Source organism: Saccostrea cucullata, unplaced genomic scaffold, assembly GCF_032062105.1.
Source record: "Saccostrea cucullata isolate Sc308-1 unplaced genomic scaffold, CSIRO_AGI_Scuc_v1 ctg5962, whole genome shotgun sequence".
NCBI lineage: Eukaryota > Metazoa > Mollusca > Bivalvia > Ostreida > Ostreidae > Saccostrea > Saccostrea cuccullata.
This window is the reverse complement of record NW_026937905.1, coordinates 60821-81748: the sequence shown is the minus strand read 5'-3', so window position 1 is coordinate 81748 and position 20928 is coordinate 60821. Positions and strand designations below refer to the sequence as shown.

General features: G+C 32.8%; 2 protein-coding genes across 2 annotated transcripts; both read left to right on the top strand.

The window, feature by feature from the left end:
- Positions 1-679: 679 nt before the first annotated feature.
- LOC134249036 (uncharacterized) lies at positions 680-10196 on the top strand. Its single transcript, XM_062731399.1, has 6 exons — positions 680-754; positions 3844-4042; positions 4353-4458; positions 9505-9577; positions 9671-9864; positions 10086-10196. Exons 1-5 carry the CDS (start codon positions 683-685, stop codon positions 9671-9673), a joined length of 453 nt encoding a protein of 150 aa, XP_062587383.1. The 5' UTR covers positions 680-682; the 3' UTR covers positions 9674-9864; positions 10086-10196.
- Positions 10197-13365: 3169 nt separating this feature from the next.
- On the top strand, positions 13366-19373 carry LOC134249032 (uncharacterized). Its single transcript, XM_062731398.1, has 6 exons — positions 13366-13375; positions 13692-13754; positions 14937-15023; positions 16757-18249; positions 18306-18438; positions 18622-19373. Exons 1-6 carry the CDS (start codon positions 13366-13368, stop codon positions 19371-19373), a joined length of 2538 nt encoding a protein of 845 aa, XP_062587382.1.
- Positions 19374-20928: the final 1555 nt, after the last annotated feature.

Here is a 20928-nt window from a genome sequence, read left to right as displayed (position 1 = left end):
CCAAAGGATGATTAACCTACTGTGAAAAATGTAGGAGGAGTTCAGGGAAGAAGGGGCTTTTTGTATAAAAAAAACGTCATTTTTCGACCCCCATTTGATCCCCCAGGGCAAAATCAAAATTCCGAAACCGTACTGCACATCGACATGACACCCCCAACCACCTCCCAAAGGATGATTAACCTACTGTGAAAAATGTAGGAGGAGTTCGGGGAAGAAGGGGCTTTTTGTATAAAAAACGTCATTTTTCGACCCCCATTTGATCCCCCAGGGCAAAATCAAAATTCCGAAACCTTACTGCACATCTACATGACACCCCCAACCATCTCCCAAAGGATGATTAAGCTACTGTGAAAAATGTAGGAGGAGTTCAGGGAAGAAGGGGCTTTTTGTATAAAAAACGTCATTTTTCGACCCCCATTTGATCCCCCAGGGCAAAATCAAAATTCCGAAACCTTACTGCACATCTACATGACACCCCCAACCATCTCCCAAAGGATGATTAACCTACTGTGTAAAATGTAGGAGGAGTTCAGGGAAGAAAAGTGTGACAGACGGACGGACGGACGGACGGACGGACGGACATGAGTAACAACAATATACCCGAACTTTCTTTCGAAAGTGCGGGTATAATCAGCTATGACAATGCAAACCATCAGGACATAGCAGTAGGATCAGGTTCAATATGTGTAATTCGTTCCATAACGCAGTGACCATAAACTGGAAAGTTTTCTTTTGGATTATATACTTTGAATGTGTATGTATACCCAATAAGTTTTTTAAAAAGTACACATATGAAAAGATCGTCGGATTTTTTTTTATATTACATAATTGTTTCTTAACTTGGAAATATTTTAGCTGGAGAGACTCTGCCGATAGCATAAAACCTATGGAGATAACAAACTGTATTCAAGATCAAAAGACCATCAAACAATACAAAACAGGAGCAGTTGGTGGTATGGGGAATGAGCACCCTCTGCCGAACGATCACACCCACTCAGCTATGTTAAGAACCGATAATGAAAATGTGACCTTTGCACTGTTTTAATGTGCATTACTTCTTTTAAAAATTGTAACATAGCAACAGAATACTTGTAGAAAATGTAATATAGCTATCAATAATAGATAGGACTGGGCGGTAGTTATTACCAGTTATATCGCATGTATCAGCTGTTCTTCACGTGACTTGTATAAAAATAGACTTGTTCAGTTGCATGTAAGAAATGTGTATAGTGCAAGGGCATATGCATTTTTTCAAGAAAAAATTGATACACATTAAAAGATGATTATTTCCTCTGCTTAAAAGTGCTGGGAGCACGTCTGTGCTGTTTGCGAAATACTGAAAATTTGCCGAAAATGCTTATGATATCTAAAAATTTCAAATTTCGCTCAAATTCTGTTAGAAATATAAATAAAGTTATGCAGACAAAGATAAGTTCTCAGCACTGTTAAAAATATACACTATATAAGCAATAAATATTCCAAATTTCATCTCAAACAAAATAGTCTATGCCCTTGCACTTTTGATGTAAATCAGCTTTACGCTAATCGTTTTAGCGAAATTCTCTACTTTCCGTGTCCCTGTGCAGACCCAGTTCTACTACATAAGTTCGTATTTTATACAAATTGTATTCAATAGATTATTTTCTTTACGTTTTAAAGATTAGATTTCAAAATTACCGATTATATCATATTTATTTAATCATTCTAGTTATTATTAAACCTGTTAATCTAGTCCTCTGCAACACCTCTGATGCGTCACGTCAAGGCTTATGACGTCATATTTGACAAAAGACTTTCTTTTTCTACTTTACTGTATTGCTATCAAGTAGGGATGGCAATTCTTAACCGGTTAATCGATTAATCGGTCGAAACGATGCTAATCGGTTAGAAAATCCGTAATCGGTTAGTCGGAAAAATAAAAAAAATATATGTAAATTGAATATATTTTCTTAAATTTCACTTTTAAGAAAGGAAAACATTGCTAAAAGTTCATTTAGCGTTTTTACATATCTTGTAATTAAATAATTTGGACGTATTTATAGCTCTCCTGATTGAGATAATTGGTCAGTTTGTAAAGTGTTAATTGCTGTTTTTTAAAACATCATGTTGTTACTCGACTGTCTGCATGTGATTTTTTAATGATAGTAAAAACATCACCATTTAGCACTTTAAACTAGTATGTTTATGTATTTTGACGTTCTCTATCAAATTATATTACAAAAAAGCGATGTAAATACAGAGAGAGTTTTGATCATGGTGACAATGCGAAATTAACTTTTCACGTTTGCGTTGGAAAAATAACCGTGACTGATTCTAAAGATTCGTGCTTTTCCTCATTTTTTTTCTTGTATAATGAAATTAAAATAATATATACTCTTATGCTCATAAAATATCCCGATCAAGATGATTAACAGAATGAAAATTATAAAGTCTTATAACCTTCTTGTGTATATGAAGAAATGTCTAAATGTATGACCATCTTGATACGACTAACCGGTTAATCGGTTGGAACGTCTTGCGGCTAACCGACTAGCAATTCTGTAATAGATTGCCATCCCTACTATCAAGTATTGCAATGTTACAAAATTTTATAAATACTTGATAAAATTCATCAATTCAAGTTTTTAATTCCGCATCATCATGTCGTAAATTACTTTTTGTGGCTTGTTAAATTTCATTGACGTCACAATCAACTTACAATAGGGTGTACCAGGAATGTGAACTTTGACATTCCTTAAAAAAGTTGAGTGCCGTGTGTTTTTTGTCATAATCGGGAAATAATGGGAAAATCCGTCGTCAATTTAGTGTATGAATAAAAGACTAACAATTAGTGCAGTGTATGATAAACGTCAGTCAACATTTGACTAAATGAAAAATTGAATTTGTCATTGTGTTGACAATTAAGCTTACAAAATGATGTGTAAAATGAGTCTATAATTTTTTGGAGCTCGATTTGCAGAGTTTTTAGGTTTGTAGCAATAAACTCTCTATTATATTAATGATAATTGATGACTGGCCATACATTAAGAAATATTATTTGTTTGATTGTAATCATTAATAAAATTGTATATTAAAACTTATCTAATAGTGTTGTGTTTTGCGTGCAATATGCCTATATAGTAGTCAGGATTTGACACATGGTGCACGAGCCGGAGGCTGACTACTATCTAGGAAAAGTGCAACAAAACACAATACCATTGTTATTATTATGCTGACTGTTGTTACTGTAAGAATAAGTATCATTTTCTCCCTTCCCAATTTGTCATCATCTGTTACATTCCTCTATTCTATTATGACGTCACCTTGTACAACATGTAGGTTATGATCTTTTTCTTTAGTTTTGAACATTCCATACCTGAGGTATAATCTACAGATAGTTTTAGAGAATAGAATTGGAGTGAAGGGAGGGGGTTGAAGGAAACTATTTTAGAAGAAATATTTTGTTTATTTTTTTTCTTACGTGTTAAATATTATATGATATAATATAATATAAATGAGATATGTTTATAAATGTTGTAATAAAATATTATAGATAAGTGCTTCTGTGGCGTAATCGATTGTGCTTTGGACTAACAATATCGGTGTCGCGAGGTCGCTCCCCGGAATAGGCATTGTCGGATTTTCTTCATAAATGGAAGCCGTGCACTATGTTGGCATACTATGCTTACGCTTTATAAATTCTTAGAACACTATGTTAGAAAAGATGGATATGTGTTATATAAAGACAAACTGACAGGAAGCATAATGATATTAAATAGTCATTGTTCTTCTGTGCAAATTTTAAAAAAATTGTCAGGTGTTACTATGGGATGCATGATCTGAATTTTGATCTATTTTTAACAGATGACCAAAATTCAATCTAAGGGAGTTGTATTTCCAGTAGACAGGTGTCCGGTGAATGTATCTGAAGTTGAATATGCAACCAAAAGACTGAACTGTTCGGGATTTGACAAGTTTGAAAACACGTATCATTGTCTGCCATTGTCTGACTTATCTCAACTTGTAGAACTATGCTACTTTACCAGCTTTTTGATCGAAAAGGGTAAAAAAAACTTTCTTTTATAATTACCAACTGACTTTGAAAACAAAAAAGAACTATTTAATAGGCATATTATTTGGATTCAACAAAAATCCTTTATACATTCTTATAAAAAACTACTAAGTAGCAATTGAAATCAAAATGCACTCCTTCTTGTTTTATCTTGAATAGTTTCTTCTATTATATTTGTCAAACAGTCAATTTTAATTTTTTGAGTTTAAAATTTCAATAAATCAAATTACATATGTTTTTAGCCACGAATAAATATCATATGTGTACTGTTAACATACTTGATTAAATTCTTGATCTTCAGGAAATTGCATGGTACTACAATCTGGATATTTAAACAACCAGTCATGTTTACATTTTCCTGAAGGCTGTCCTAAAAAAACCCTACCAGTCCAAACTGATGATGGATTGTGAGTGTTATTATGATCAATTATTTAAGAAATGAACATTTTTTTTCAGTGAACATGCGATTATGAGCAATTGCGTGCATCATGAAAAATATGCCAGTAGAGCTATTCATAATGCCATGTTCATTGAATAATCGTTGTTTATTATCTATATTGCATTCTTTGAAGAATATCAGAGGTAATATTGGCTTACATAAGGACAAGGCTGCGTGTCTTCATTAAGTATAACGCACGGGCTAAATTTTATAAATCAGTAGACCTGATTTAGTGACCTTTTTTGATTTATTTTTCCACGCTTTTAAAAAGTCATCTCAAAATATTACCAACCGTGTGTTCCTAACATATACTGTCACTGTTTCCACAACAAAACATTCCTTGTTATAGTTGTTCATCACCGTCCTGGCCCCGAAATTTAGATCATCGAAATAAAAATAATCGTCTATTTATACTGCCATTTTGCTTGATTTGCAAGATAATTCTGTCCAACGCGCAGAAGTCAACTACGAAAATACTTGAAAAGATGAAAAAAGAATGTTTTTGAATTTTTTTTTTAGATTGAGGCAAGAATTAATTAAGAACTAAACGCAACTTTTTGTGCGTTATGAATAGGCATTTTTTTTCAATGGGTGTGTAGACCATGTCGGTACTTGGGTTCATTATGAACATGAATTAAAACACAAGTCAATCAGTGGTGGTTTGACAAGTATATTATTTATTGATGGAAATATAATAAAAACCTGAAATAAAGTCATTATAATTAATACACATTTACAAATCCATACTGACTGTCATTATAATTAATACACATTTACAAATCCATACTGACTTTACTTTTAAATTACAAATATAATAAGATATAGATAAGTAATAAATATATTTACCAGGCACACTATATAAATCAGCTACTAATGTATAGGATGACTATTCCCGTCAAGGGTGTAGCGCCGAGTGTGCATGAAAATGGTTAGCCGCGGGAAAGTTAGTGAAAAGTTATTAATAGAAACTGGTCAAACCGGAAATGGTCAAATACGTCACACCTAACAAACATAAAAGCTCACACGTGGACATTCACACAAGACAATACAAACGTAAACACACATAATAGAAATAATTAAAACATTGAAACTGAAACATTTAATTACTTACACTGGTTACAGGTCGCATGTAGTTCTCCGGTCGGTCAATATATTATTCGGAAAGCTACAGTTCTGTAGCTATATGCTAAGAAGTAAACATGTTAATTACGCTTGTATCTCTCTCTTTCTCCCTCCTCAAAGAAAATGACGCTGATGTTTGTGCGTACAAAGATACTGCTGGACGCGCAGCTGTTCTCACATTCATCTTTATCAAGATCTTCACATTTAAAAAATCTTCTTAGTAAAATTTGGAAAATTTAATTATTGAGTAGATTTTCAAAGAACTGTCTTCTTTGAGTACTTCATTATTTCGCATAAAATTCTATTATTAACTACTTAAAAGTACTTATCTAATATAAACTTATTTTTGTAATTCATCATTTCTACATCATATTCGAACCAAACTTTACTCTGTCCCTTTGAAACTTTTAAATAGTCTTCTTGAAAAGACCAAGGAACATCCAAATTTAGATTCCTCGACACCTGAATATAGGCTCGGTTCTGTGATTATGGATATTGCACATCATAGGCTTTTTCAACCCGCACGTTTCATGGAAGAAAATGCAGCTAAAACAATCCGTCTTTTCCTTACACTTCAATATGCCAATGAAGGAATTGACGCGGTTAATATAAGTAATATTCTTAATCACAAAAGGGTCCAGTCTTGTATTCCACCATATTTCAAGTTAAAGACTACGCCTTGTATTTCCTACAAATATATATCGACCAATGCTTCCAAACTTTTCAATTACAAAAACACTTTACATGGCCTGGATTTCGACTATCTGAAAAATAATCCCCTTTCGTGTTCATGTTCTTCTTCGCCCTATAACTATAGTACTGCTGGACACGTTATTACAGGTGACGTAAAAATAGTTCGTAATGAGGACCTTAGATCACTTATTTTAAAAGGTCCTAAATATAGGGAACCCCGATCCTTCAACTGGCGTCGGAATTTCATAAATATTATGGATTCTGTTGAAAATTACGTCAGACGATGGGCTAGATATGAAAAAGAAGACATTGACACCTTGTCAGAATGGATTAAATGTATCAAATCCATGTTAAAGTCACGTTTTAAAAGATTGAGGGGCAAAATGAAAACCATCTATCCGTCTGTGTTCAATAAACCAGAAGTGAAAAAAGAATTAGATAGATTACACGATCAGTACGTACTGGTTCCTGCCGACAAAGCAGGTAACAACATTGTTTTCGATTGAAAGACTCATTATATAAATTGCATTCTAGAAGAACTTGGATTTAATTCTACAAGTGGTAATCCTACTTAAACATATACTTCTCTTTCTAAGGAAGAATTTCTTCAGAATCACTTGTCAGTTTTGAATACTTTGAATATTCCACAGAGCCAAAATGAATTTGAACTACCTTATATATATTGGATTCCGAAACTTCATAAGAGTCCTTACAAACAAAGATACATTGCAGGTTCCAGTAAATGTTCAACCAAGCCTCTTTCGTTACTTCTCACTAAAATATTGACAGTAGTGAAGGAAAAACTTCAAGAGCACTGTACAACTATATATTCAAGAAGTGGTGTAAATCAGATGTGGATACTTAAAAATTCTAAAGAACTTTTGGACAATTTGAAATCACAAGACTTTACAAAAATCAACAGCATAAAAACTTACGACTTTTCAACTTTATACACAACAATTCCCCACGACAAATTAAAATCCAGGCTTTTTGAAATCATTGACAGCTGCTTCTTCAACAAAAAATGGAACTCGTAAGTTTACTTACCTCGTCATTGGTCATTTGAAAAATTATTTTGTCAAACCAGATTCTGATTGCACACATAAGTACTCTGAAGTTGACATCAAAAAGATGCTTGAGTTTCTGATCGACAATATCTATGTGGTTTTTGGAGACCAGGTATTCCAACAATCTATTGGAATTCCCATGGGTACAAATTGCGCTGCGTTATTAGCAGACTTATTTTTATATTCATATGAAAAAGAATTTATGCAAAATCTTTATGTGAAAAGAAGAGAACACTTGCTGTGGCCTTCAACTCGACATTTAGATATATCGACGACGTATTGTCAATTAATAATGATAATTTTCATTCCTACGTCGACACGATATATCCTGGTGAGCTTGAGATAAAAGATACCACAAAGTCCGACACTTCTGCTTCATACTTGGATATTTTACCTGAAAAAGAAACTAATGGTAATCTAATAACCAAGCTATATGATAAACTTGCTGACTTTAAATTTTCTATCGTCAACTTCCCTTACTTATGCAGCAATATACCTTCATTACCTGCATACTGAGCATTTATATCTCAGTTGATTCGATATGCAAGAGCATGCTCTACGTATGAACAATTTCTTAAACGAGGTAAATTATTGACAAGCAAGTTGATGAAACAAGAATATCAACAGTCTCTTTTAAAGTCATCATTTCGTAAATTCTATGGTCGATACAATGACTTTGTCAGCAAATACAATTTATCATTAAATGAAATGCTGACTGACGTTTTTCATACCAATTGTTAGTCCATTATTTATACACTGAATTGACCACGGATTTTTCCGTTATTTCCTAATTATGACAACGAGCAAACGGCGGGTGTGACCGGTCGGCAGGGGATGCTCATTCCTCCATGGCATCTGATCCCATCTCTGATGTTTCGGAGGTCCGTGTTTGCTCTGCTCTTATTTTGTATATTTGTTTAATTGAAGTTGATTTTGAATACTGTTCGTTATTTCCATATCCTTCTAAAGACAAAAAGTTTTTAAAGATTTTTCGCCATCTTTAAGCGATTTTGCTTTAGATCTCACTATTATTTCCTCTTGTTTTTATGTCTGTTGATACATTTTGAATTTTGCATTTATTTCATTTAATTAAGGTTATATTTTTTTATTTTTTTTCAGATGAAACAGCTAACATTTTCTTTGTTTTGTCTACTTTTCCTCGTTTTCCTTGTTTTAAATTTGAATATCTAACAATCAAGCCTCTTTTCGTTCAATTGTGTCCAATGTTAATTGAAAAACAATTTATGTTGTTTTTTTTTGAATTTTCACAACGAATCCCACATCTCCTAATATTGACGTATTAATTTTTCAGAACCGAAGTCCTTTATTATGATTGGCTTCGCCTTTCAAGATACATGTATAAAACTACGACCTGTTTTATGATAAAATGTTTATGTCTGATTTTTCATGTGAAGAGAGAAAACATGGAATGATAATAAATCTTTTCAAAGAACTATTTGGTTTCTACATAAATATGTCTAATAAATTTAACCTTGGTCGTGTTTTCTCCATAAACATACAATTCAAAATATTTAAAGCAACTAAAATTACGACCTCCAGTCGTACCATGTTTTCTATATTGTAAATGAGTTGAAATAACATCACGGCCATGACAATATTTTCAAAGTCATGTGGCTCTATTACTTATCAATAATGATTTGGAAGAAAAACACCTGACAGTTTGACTAATCCTTCCTTGGAGCCTAAATATTTGTTAAAATAAATTTGGTTTTATTGATGAATAAATTTATATGTAACATTCAATGCCCATTATCCTGTGCAGCTCGATGTTCCAGATTAACCTCTTTGATCATCTCCATATCAAGAACTAGTAATAAGAGATACGATGTAATAACATCTATTTTGCAGTAGCTGGATTACCTTTAATAACATTGTCGCATTAGCCCTTCATAGCTTAAAATCTGACAAGTATTCACAAGTTAAAATGACACATGTTGTTTAAAAGTTGCCTGTCTCATTGAATTGATACCTGCTTAACAATGTTTTTTTTTACTGCTGATTATTTAAAGAGCATTTATTGTAACAGCTTTACCGGGGTATAGTTATGTTAAATTACAAAAATAGAACTGTTCTGAAAAAAAAAATAACTTTTTCTTCTGCTTTTTGTTAAGTTCCAGTTTGCACAAAAATCAACAAACAAAAAAGATGTTATATAGCAGACCCTGCCTGTCCGAATCTAACCAGGTAATTTTACAAAGAAAACTACATATTTATTGTAAATAATATACCATGCTCATGTATTAATCCAATCATGACACAAAAACGTAACTTTTGTAGTGACTTTAAAGAATGGACCTTTCTTACTACAACCGATACAACCACGCTATCAAGTACCACTTCTACCGATCAGGGAGATACTTCTATTGATAAAAACTGGGTAGCGATACTAACGGGTGTTATAGGTGTAATTATTTTCATATTCATCTGTTCAGGATTTACTTGGAAACGTTTTCGAAATGCAAAGAAAAGGGGTAAATTTTATTTAATGTAATCTTTATCTTTTTTTTGTTTTAATTTTCTATAAAATCCAGTACATATACTGTCGAACTATGCAAAAGGAAAATAAATAAATGAATAGGAGAATATCAAATGTTTTAAAACAACTTTTAAAGCGCGTCTCTCTTGTTGTATAAATCTGAAAATAATCAAGAGAAAAGATGTGATATTTAATGTATTCTATGTGTACACGTAGACAAGCCATCTTCTTTAGATGTGCGCTATACAAGATCCAGGAAGAATCAACATCCTGAAACAGAAGGTTTATTTCAAGAGATAGTAAATGAACAGATGAGAGGAGGGGGTAAGTCACGGAGGTCTGATATTAGCCTCTAACACTCTCTATAGTTTTACCTCTCTGATTAAATAAGTCGTATAGAGTATTTTATTTTTTGAGAGTATAGTAATGTCTGAGGAGGTATTTTCTAAAAGTATATATAAAATGAATTGGAGAAGTTTTGATAAGAGATTCTTATTGAAGCGATATCGTCTCTCTATGTATTTTTTTTCAAAATAAATCCCTCTCCCTGTATTGTTTTGTTTGAATCATAAACATCATGTAAATGTCATCCGTTTTCATCCTACAATATAACTGCATATACATATTCATCTTTGCTAGCCAAGTTTTTCTGATACGCTACTCTCCTCATAAACCCAATTCATATGATGATGAGAAAAGAAGTGGTTGTTTTCGTCATGATCTCAAAATCGAACTTTTTGTAGGGCCGTATGCCAGTAGTTTATGAGAAGAGCAGATATCAGAAACCCTTAGCTAGCAAAGATTATCAATAAACCTCAGTACAAGATAGCTAGAAAATGCATGGGGAAAAAATAAAAAAAATCATCATAAACATTGAATTCCAGTTTAAGGGTTTATTAATATGTTCAAAATAAATTCAAATTTTATATTTTGAGTCACTCTTAAAAGGGGTCATTTTGCCTCCCTTCAATTTTGCATTCGACGTGAAGGGAGGCATTTTTGTCCTTTTTTCACTTTTCAACGACAGAAAATGACTCCCCACACGTTCTCTGAAAATTTTACCACGATGAAAAATGACCCCTTTTTAGAGCGACCAAAAATTGTAAGGTTAAATTGATACTAGGTATCAATTAATTCATCCACAAAATATAACATTTTTGCATTTATACCGTTTACGGTAGCTCAGTCGGTAGAGCGCTCGCTCCGTGATCGGGAGGTCGTGAGTTCGTATTTCGGCCGCGACTGACCTAGTCCTTAAAATGGGTAGCAACTGTTCCTTCGCCATGCGCTCGGCACTTTGAAGGGAAAGTTGCGAGTCCTTCGGATGAGACCTTAAAAACCGAAGCCCCGTGTCAGCGGCAGGTGTTGGCACGATAAAGATCCCTCACTGACCAATTGCCCTGAGTGCCGAGTAAAGGTCAAAATTTGAAGCCCTTCACCGGCATACGGTGACGTCTCCATATGAGTGAAAAAAGTCTCGAGAGAGACGTTAAACAACATACAATCAAACAATCATTTTTGCATTTTAAAGAATTTTTACAACAAATCCATATAAAGTTTTAAAAAGAACGTGTACAATTTTTAAAAATTTATCATTAGTTGCAGTTGTTGACTCAGAACCCCTGGCTTGCAAGGATGAAAATAGGGAAGTATCATCATAGAACTAATGAATCAAATACAAGTGCCAGAAGTATCAAAATGCAATTTAGCAACATGCTAATATCGTGTATCTTTGTCATGGATCTTTGTCACGTTATGTGATAATTGTCTAGGAAAGTAACAATTTAAAAGAAAAAAAATGCTGTGCTATTTGCCACTGTTAAAATTAATTTTTCAAAACAATAATTACTTAAGCCATTTTTCTCAAAAAAATTGAACAAGTTATTACAATTTTTAGGCTCTGTTATTCATATCATACAGTTCGATATTTTTGATTCCATATTTTATGCAATATCGTCTTGGAAAGCAGTACGTGGAATCACTTTCAAGAAAAATAACATAAGTTCATGAATATCCAAGGAGAAATAAAAAAAAGAATAAAAACCTTATAAAACCATTAAGACAAAGTATAAAGCAAATTTTGAACTCTTTTTGATGATTTTTATTTTTGTTGTCAAAAAAGAAGTATTTCATTGAGGCGATAAAAAATAAACACAATTTAATAGTCAATACTACTTGATCTGACACTTATTTTGGATCTCACAAATCAAACCAACGATTTTAATTAATATCATTATAAACTTGAGGGAACTGGCTATCATCTAGTGAGCTAACAGCTCAAAGTGCCTCTAGTTTTGACTATCTATAATTTGTTTAGATACTTTACGGATACATGTGTGAAGTTGTACATGTATAATGGAATGGTCTTCAATGATTTTTTTCTATTATGCTTCAATATGGAGAAAATGTTACAGAACTAAAATCAAATGTTCTGATTTTCATAATAAACGCTTTAATATATGCATAACAGAGTAAACGGGTGGAATAAGCAAGATTTAAACTGTAGGTACTGTGAGCAATGAGTTCACTAAATGATTCCCCCTCCCATATGATTATGTCTCTGCTTTGCTCTGGGGAACATGAAAGGGGTGTTAGATGAAAAAGTAAACTAGTAGAACACATTTTATTGCGTTATATGTATCCGATCAAAGGTAACATAAAAAATGCACAATAACACCTTGTAACACAATGCAGCAAAGGTTCTGCATGTGAAAGTGTTATTGAATTAAATGCATCGGTGTAAGTGGAGCTGTGGATTCAAAGCGTTTTGAAAGGACGGACATCTCGATCATGATATATCCTCCCGCTTTTCTATAAGGGGGTATAATACTAGCAGGTACCAATTTACAGGAAAACATACTGATGGAAGACAGGAAAACACCATCTACTGTTACCGAGATCCATATTTCAAGATTTATATTAATATATTCATATGGGAGGCGGTAGGATTATTTAGGAGTAGAAGGTGGATATGATCTTATGAAGCATAACACTTTTAACTAGAGGTACTGTGAGCAATGAGCTCACTAAATGATACCCCCGCCTCCCATAATGTCCATGTGTTGCTAAATAATGTTTTACGGTAATGTGTAAGGAGGAATAAGTCGTCCTATCAAATGTTATTCAGAAGTTCTATAGTGACGTCATGGGTAAACATATAATGGCAATGTCCATGTTTTGCTATCGGAAACCTAAAATATGTGTCGAATAAAAAAGTAAAATAGGAGTTGCACAATGGCAATATGTAAAAGATTCTGTGAAAGTTTCATTAAATTTCACTCAGTAGTATAAGAGGAGTTGCGGATAAGAGATAAAGCATGACAGTTGGTCGGACGGACAGCTAGACGTACGGACAGATATACTAACCCTAACCCTAACCCTAACCCTAACAGATATACCGATTATTATATACCCCCCACTTTTCAAGAGGGGGTATAATAAGTCAATGACAAAAGACTTAACACAAGATCCACATCAAGAGAGTATCTGTTGAGTGATGGAGGCTCGTTTGCGAGTTTTCTGAAATTTCAACAATTTAGTGTACAATAGATAAATCAAACATTATAGCATAGCACTATTAAATCTTATTCGTTATAACTAACATTTCAAATGCCGTGTGAGATGATATTTGAACTATAAAAAACACGATGTTCTAAAATTAGTTTCATATTTGAGAATAGTACAAATCATATTTGCATTAAAACTGTACCATTTTGTATCATACCATAATCATTTGTGATTTTTTTTTAAAAGTCTGTGTGATTACCTCTCAGTATTACACTATATGATTAACTTTGTTGTTTGACATATTGTAAATTGTAGATATTGCGTCTCAACATGCAAGGTCTGAAGATTCAACACTAAAGGAGTCACCAAGCCAAGAGGGTCTGTTGTAGATTTATCTGAAATCATCTTCCAATTAAAAATCACATTTTTCTTTAACAAAACCTATATTTAGAGAATTACTCTATAGACTTTAGCAATATATGACAGTTGTGCAGAGATGGTGATAGTGGGGTTCTTGGGGGTATATTTCAATCATTATTTCAAGTAATTACAAAGAAAAAACCTATTTATATCACACGATTACATTAGATGTATAACATTCATCATCTTTTATGCTTCAAAAGTGCTTTTATGTAATTCAAAATTATATCCATAAAACATTAATCCCGTTACTTGCACGTATATTTATATATTTTGCCGAAGGAGTTCAAGAATAAACAAATAAAAAAAACAAGAATTAATCCAAACTAAAAATAGCCAGAAATTTGAAATATTGATGGAAATGGGGAGTACGCAGGAACACGTGTAAATTTTAAATCGGTTTTGTTTATCGTCTTTTATTTCTTTTATAACTTCTTTTATAACTTCATTATTCTGAGTCCTCAGCTACTAGTAATTAATTAAAAGTAGTGTCTTATTCATACATTGATTCGTTACACGATTAGAAAAAATACCACAGAGACCGCCACGTTTGTTGGATATTTGGATGTTCTTTTTACAATAGACGCAAAGGTCAACTAACCATTAAATTGTATTAAAAAAACAAGATGAATTGCAATTATACATCACCAGCTGTCCGTATTTATATAGTTATATAAAAATGCAATTTGTTTATACGAGTAGTAATATGAAATATAAAATAATGTAAAAACAGTCATTTATCACCTGTGAAATGAGCATAATATTTCTCTACTTTTTCGATACTTCAGATCATGTGCTAAATATGGTCAATTTTAAAATCGAGGCAAGTTTCTCACATATAAGTTCTCTGAAATTTTAACAAAAGAGTGGATAATCGATATGTTAATCATCATAGAATAGCACTAATAAATCTAATTAGTCAAAGTTAACAATTCAAATGTCAAACGAAATAAAAGTTCTTCATTGTGAAAAAAATACCATGTACGTAAATTAATTTCATATATTATTATCATTTAGAAATATATTTGCATTGAAACGGCATCATTTTGATGATTTTTTTATAAACTCCATATGATTATCACTAGGTTCTACACTGTGTAGTTTACTTTGTTTTCTTGTTTTTTTTTTAAATATTGAAAGTTGTAGATATTGCCTCTCACCATGAACAATCTGAAGTTTCAGCACAGGTGGCACATCTGGAGAGAGTGAAAGAGTCACTTAAGGAAGGTTTGTTGTCGAGCTTTCTGAAATCAACATCTTGCAATTATAGAAACCATTTTTTTATTAACAGAACCTAAATTTAGAGAAATACTTTGTGGACTTTAGTATTGAATGGCTTTTGTGTAAAGTTGGTGGTAGTGGGGAAGGTTTATGTAGGGGGGGGGGGCAATAATTATTTCAACTTATTAAAAAGAACACTATATATTTATATAACTTGATTGTAATCGATGTATAACATTCACTATCTCTTGAGTAAAAACAATTGAAAAAAATACATATATATGATTCAAAATTATTTACGTAATTCATTAATCCCGTTAAGAGCATATTTACATATTTTACCTATAAAGTAGGATTCAAGAATACACTAAATATGAATTCACCCGTACTAGGAATATTCAGAAATGTAATATATTGATAGAAATAGGGACCTCTAAAGAAGGATATGGAGATAACGAACGGTATTCAATATCAAACAATACAAAATAGGAGCAGAGCAAACACGGATCTTAAAACATCAGAGGTCGGATCAGGTGCCATGGAGGAGTGAGCATCCCCTGCTGACCGGTCGCACCCGCCGTGTGCTCATTGACATACATGTAATCATGAAATAACGGGAAAATCCGTTGTCAATCTAGTGTATAATGATGGACTAACAATTGGTATGAAAAACGTCAGTCAGCATTTGACAAGGTCATTGTATCGACCATAAAACTTACAAAATGATGACTTAAAACGAGACTGCTGATATTCTTGTTTCGTCAATTTGCTTGTCAAAAATTTACTTCGTTTCAAAATTGTTCATAAGTAGAGGAAGCTCTTTCGTATCGAATCAACTGAGATATATACACTACGTATGCATTTGTTGAAGGTATATTGCTGCACAAGTAAGGGAAGTTGACGATAGAAAAGTTAAAGTCGTCACGTCTATCAAATAACTAGGTTGTTAGGTTACCACTAACGTCTATGAAACAGATGTGTAAGAATCTGTGGTATCTTACATCTCAAACTCTCCTGGATATATCGTTTTAACGTAGGAATGGAAATTGCCACTGTTAATTGACAACACGTCGTCGATATATCCGAAGGTCGAGTTAAAGGCCACAGCAAGTGTTTCTTCTTTACATGCATAAAATTTTGCATAAATTCTGCTTCATATTAAAACAAAAATAGGTCTGCTTATAAAAGAGCGCACTTGGTTCCCACTGGAATTCCAATAGATTGTTGGAAGACTTAGTCTCCAAAAACCACATAGATATTGTAGATCATGTGATTTTGAAATCAGTTTCGCTTATCATTTTTCATTATATTTACCACCATTAGCTTGTTGAAAGCTGCCACCATAATCGGGACTCAGGGCCATTGAGCAAAGATCTTTTCCGCTCAAGCATCTATTGCGATAAGGGAGCACGGTTCTTAAGATCTGATCCAAAGGACCGGTCTCCACGTCCCACAGTGATATTCAAACCTTTTACGCAAAGATTAAGTCCTTATTCCCCGACTTGTCTAGAGCAGACATTCAAACCACAAGCGGTCGACTATTTACATTACATAAATATCGTTTCTGACATTCTTGCAAGGAAATTTAAACCCTATCAACTGAAAACTTGTTTAAAGAGAATTTTTTGTTGGTAAAAGTTTTCATTCACTCTAACCATTTCATAAGTAAAAAGGTGCATTCCTCTGAAATATCACTATGTTATCAACTGAATTGTTTATAATACATTTAAAATTTATAGACACAACTTTAGATGAATATATTCTTGAAAGTTGGAGGCAGGAGGACAGCCAGTTTGTCCCTACGACAGCAAGTCAATTTGTAGAAGATAAGATTAAAAGTCAAAATCTTGTCACAGTTGTCGGTAATTCTGGATGCGGGAAAACGGCAGTCATCCAGCACATTGCACTTAAATTAAAAGAAGAAGGATGGGTTATCAAACCTGTCGATGAGGTCAGAGAAATAAAAGACTTATTTTCTACTGCAAGTTTACCACATAATGAAACACTGTTTGTCCTAAATGATCCTATTGGTAAAGAGACTTTAGATGAAATTTCATATAATTCATGGAAAACATATGAGAAAACAATAGTGACTCGCTTGGAGAAAGTTAAATTATTGGTATCATGTAGAAAAAGTGTCATTAGTGACAAGAGATTAGAAGGGATTCTGAAAAAGGACTCCAACATAGTAGAAATTGACAACGACAAATTGAAACTGTCAGCAAAGGAAAAAGAGGAGATCTTAGAGAAATACTGCCATCATATGCATTTGTCTAAAGAAACTATTAAAGACATTGTTAAAACAGAGGCTTATTTTCCCTTGCTTTGTAATTTTTTTTCAAACAAACAAAATTGCAACAAGGAAGGAGTAAGTTTATTTAAACATCCCTTTAATATCATTAAAAAAGACATTGAACGTTTGAAAGAATTAGACAAAAGGAAATATTGCGGCTTAATTTTGATTGCAGTCGTTAACAATAATTTGAATGTCGAAACTATTAGGAGGAATGAAAATTCTTTAGAGAAATACAGAATCATATTAGGAATATGTGAGCTACCGGAAAATACAAATATATCAGTCATTCGCAATGCACTCCAACAACTAAAAGGGTCTTATGTCAAACGTGTCGGACACACTTTCCAATTCCTTCACGACTTTATTATGGAGATAACAACCCTTGTGTGTGGTGTTGATTGTCCACAAGAGACAATACAGTACGCACACAGTGGTTTTCTGAGACGTCGGGTGAAGATAGAAGACGATACAGAAAAGGAAGATCGCGATCCCTTCACTGTTTACCTTCCTGAAGAGTACATTGGGGATCTTGTGGACAGGTTTATCATTGACATGCAAACAGAACATATTGTAGATGTTCTACTCAATCCATGTTTAAGGAAAGAGAATGTCATCAAATGTTTTAAGGAAAAAGTAGATTCGCTTCGAAAGATTCTTGTCAGAATTAAGTGTGAAATAGATAGATCGGAATTTGAAAGCTCGTTCAAACGCTTTGGTTTGTCTAGACTTGGTTTCTTAATTGATTTAAAAGAAGAAATATGTCCTTTGATTGGATTCATAATATTTTGTCATGATGACATTTCTTCATTTTTCTTGAATAAACTAAATCAAACAATGTTAAAAGATTACCATATCGTTTCTGCCTTATGTGCAAATGGTAAGACAAGCCTATTAAATTCTCTCAGCGAGGAATACAAAAAAAACAGCAATGATGGGGTAATTTTTTACCAATTCATATTGCTTCTGTATTTCATAATATTTCAATAATAGAGGAATTAGTAAGACTTGGTGCTGACGTTAACGAGTTCACAACTAATGACAAATGGACTCCATTATCACTTGCTGCTGCAAATGACGAGGATCATTTAAAAGAGGCCGGGATCGACACAAAAACTGGAGAAAGACGTAATAAAACCATAATGTGCTTATTAAATAATGGTAGCGACATCAATTTATACAAAAGGAATGGATGCAGTCCTCTTTGTATAGCTTGTCAAAATGGACATGATAGCACGGTACAACTGCTACTGAACAACGGTGCTGACATCAATTTATGTGATAATGATGGTGACAGTCCTCTTCATATAGCTTGTCAAAATGGACATGAGAACACGGTGCAACTGTTACTGACCAATGGTTCCGACATCAATTTATGTGAAAATAATAGAGCCACTCCACTTCATATAGTTTGTTATAAGGGTCATGATAGCATGGTACAACTGTTACTAAACAACGGTGCCGACATCAATCGATGTTATAATGATGTAGCCAGTGCCCTTCATATAGCTTGTGAAAATGGACATCATAGCACAGTGCGACTGTTACTGAAGAACGGTGCCAACATCAATATATGTGATAATAATGGAGTCAGTCCTCTTTTTGTGTCTTGTCAAAAAGGACATTATAGCACGGTTCAACTGTTACTGAACAACGGTGCCGACATTAATTTATGTGAAAATGATGGATACAGTCCTCTTTGTGTAGCTTGTTTTAATGGACATGATAGCACAGTAAAAGTGTTACTGAAGAGTGGTGCCGACATCAATTTATGTAACAAGAACGGATTCAGTCCTCTTTGTGTATCCTGTTATAATGGACATGATTTCACGGTACAACTGTTACTGAAAAATTGTGCTGACATCAATTTTTGTGATAATGAAGGCAATAGTCCCCTTTTTTTAGCTTGTTATAAGGGACATGATTGCACGGTAAAAGTGTTACTGGACAACGGTGCTGATGTCAATATACGAAACAAGAACGGTGAATGTCCTCTGTCGATAGCTAAAAGGAATGGACATGACAAAACAGTCCAACTGTTAATTGACAATGGTGCCTCATAAATCTCCTGAGACTCGTATCGTTTATCAAAATCCTCTTTAAGATTCTTAATATAATGATGACTACTTCTACTAAATTATTCGAATCATTTCGAATCAAATAACTGTACATTTTTTTTTTGATAGAAATAGTTCACACTAACAATTAATTTATCAGAATTTTACTATTGAATTTTAAAATATATAGAATAATTTGAAGTACCTTATCTTAAAATGTGTAATTTGCATGAAAAAAAGTGTAGATTAATATCTTTAGAATGTTTCATATACATATGTTTTTATTAAATGACAAATGAAACAAACCTTGGTAAAAAAAATGACAATTACAATTTGATTCATGTTTTATTGTGTAAAAAGAATAGATTTTACTGCTTAGTTTTTAATCATTTATTACAATTTTCACAAAAATGGATTTTTAGGTGAAAAATATTTGTAAAGAATCTGAATGATTGTCTCAGAAAGGCAGAATTTTGAATATCATAGAAATGTATATTGCATTGTTTGAATGTAAATTGGCAAAAAAAATAATTACACCATTCCAGGCATTCAATTTTCTTAACAAGTGTTCACCATATATTTTTGTCATTTGATATATGGAATTGTAAAAGTATCTAATATATTATATTGAGTATACTATATTCTTGAAAATAAAGATCAGTGTTGTTTATTATTATTATAGACAAGTACAAATGTCCCATTTTTTTTATTTTGAAGTACTGTTTAAACGTATAGATCATTACTTAGTTAATGATTGAGCTTAAAAGCAATATTCTTTTTAACCATGATCGAAAGGTTTAATTAATTATTATTGTTTGATAATTCATGCTTATTGGCATCTGTATCACTTGATTTTATTTCTATGTGATTCTGATTTGGAAATCAGTTAGGTGACATGTCAAAAACGCTTTGCTCAAAAACATGTGAGCAAAAGTCATGTAATTCGCGTGCAGCATAGTACAATGAATTGTGTGTCATTGACATCAGAGCAAATATCGACATTGTTTTTGAGTTAACATATTGAGTGTTAAAATAAATTAACAATAAAGAACTTATTTAAGAGTAATATATTACTTAACACTCATCGGAAAACTGACACACAAATTGTTTAATACTCTTCTTAAAAACATAAGATATTTGTCAAGAAATCGATTTTTACCTCATCTCAATGAAGTTGAGAGGGCTTATGTGATACTCTCGTCATCGACGTATAAGATTAAGGTTAACTTTTTGGTGTAGTTTTCTTTTTAACTATTTTTATGCCCTTTATTGATTAGACATGCATGGAAGATACTTTAAGGGTGTTTCATTGTACCAGTCAAATTTTCATATGCTGCAATCTCGGCAAAGGTGTTATTGGAGCAAGATTAACACTTTTCTGTGCAGTTTTTGTTGCAGGTTTCATTTCCAATTAAGTATGAGCCATATGTTTACCAATTTTGCATGGATGATACATTTTAGTAAGCAGTCGAACAGAATTGCTTCGGATGCTGAATCTGACCTATATTTTTCGGACGTGTCAACAGGTTGATTGTTTTAGTTCAGGTTTCACTTCCAAGTA